Below are 1,290 nucleotides of genomic sequence, written 5' to 3'. Positions count from 1 at the left end.
AATAATAATAATAATAATAATAATAATAATAATAATAATAATAATAATAAAAGAAATGTAAAAAAAAAAAAAAAATGTGATACCTGATAAGTACCAAATAAAAAAATCATCTAATTAATATTCACTTTTCTCTTTAAGGAGGAATGCCGCCACATCTTGTGGATGTCGACATTGACCACCCAATAAAAGAAGTCCACTGGGTGTTTCTACAACTACAGGTGTATAACGCCAATGTGGACCCTCTATTCCAGTTAATATGATGGGATCCACCATGTTAAGATGAAAACAATTTTCCTCCGCATTTATTTCCTTCACCTCTTTTATTCTATCACACCCTTCAGCAGCATCTTTTCCACCAACAAAGACTGCCGTAATAGTACCATCTTTTTTACGAAATACACCACCTGCATGTCCATTAGATCTTGGAAACATCTTACTACTATCACTATCACTATTATTATTATTATTATTATTATTATTATTATTATTATTATTATTTTGGATTTGTGTCCAAACATTTTCACGTGAAAAGTCACATATCCAAACATCATCAAGACTTTTAATATCCCCCTTTACAAAATGAGCTCCTCCATACAATACACAGAGATGCGGTGCGAGAAACAAAAGTGGACCTGAAAGAAGACGAGGTGTTGGGGCTATTCCACCCGTCCTGATATGTTTCCAAATCCATGTATTTATATTTAACACATACAATTCATTGGTCTGTTCGGCCTCATTTGTTTCACCTCCAAAAATAATAAAATTTGTCCCTGTCGCCGCAGCGGAGTGTTGTGTAGATGGAGGAGGAATATCACCCATCGTCTGCAGTTCCTCTGTAATAAGCAAAGGACCATCACTTTTACTTTCACTTTCATTCTTATTATGGTGAAGAGAGAGTTTAAGAAGTCGATTCGTGCGATCCATGTTGACATCTAATCCACCAAACATAAAAGCAAAAGTATCGGTAATGCGAGTGAGTGAGGCGCCATCGCATTCAAAGCAGGACTCCGCATTAGTGAGTGTAATCCAATGTAATTGTGGGAGTTGATGGACTTTACTGCCAATAACAAGACCATCCCGTTCCCCTTCACAGTAACCTCCTACACACAATATCCATTCTTCTTCTTTTTCTATCTCGCGCAGAAGTGTTGCGCAATGACCTTCGCGGTTTCCTAATGTTCCCGTGAGTTCCTCACAGGGAATCCATTCCATTAATATAATCACTCTTTTTCCCTCTTCTTCTGATCTCTATTATTATTACTATTTAATAAATAAATAAATAAATAAATA

At 35.7% G+C, this 1,290-nt stretch overlaps 1 protein-coding gene across 1 annotated transcript; it reads right to left on the bottom strand.

The window, feature by feature from the left end:
• Positions 1 to 114: 114 nt before the first annotated feature.
• Positions 115 to 1,212, bottom strand: TM35_000242690 (uncharacterized protein; the record flags this gene model as incomplete). The annotated part of the gene is made up of 1 exon (XM_029027681.1): positions 115 to 1,212. One exon carries the CDS (start codon positions 1,210 to 1,212, stop codon positions 115 to 117), a length of 1,098 nt encoding a protein of 365 aa, XP_028881185.1.
• Positions 1,213 to 1,290: the final 78 nt, after the last annotated feature.

This window comes from Trypanosoma theileri (genome assembly GCF_002087225.1).
Source record: "Trypanosoma theileri isolate Edinburgh chromosome Unknown TM35_Tth_24_V1, whole genome shotgun sequence".
In the NCBI taxonomy this organism is placed as follows: Eukaryota; Euglenozoa; class Kinetoplastea; order Trypanosomatida; family Trypanosomatidae; genus Trypanosoma; species Trypanosoma theileri.
The sequence above is the reverse complement of the archived record's forward strand: the minus strand, read 5'-3'. Positions and strand labels throughout refer to the sequence as shown.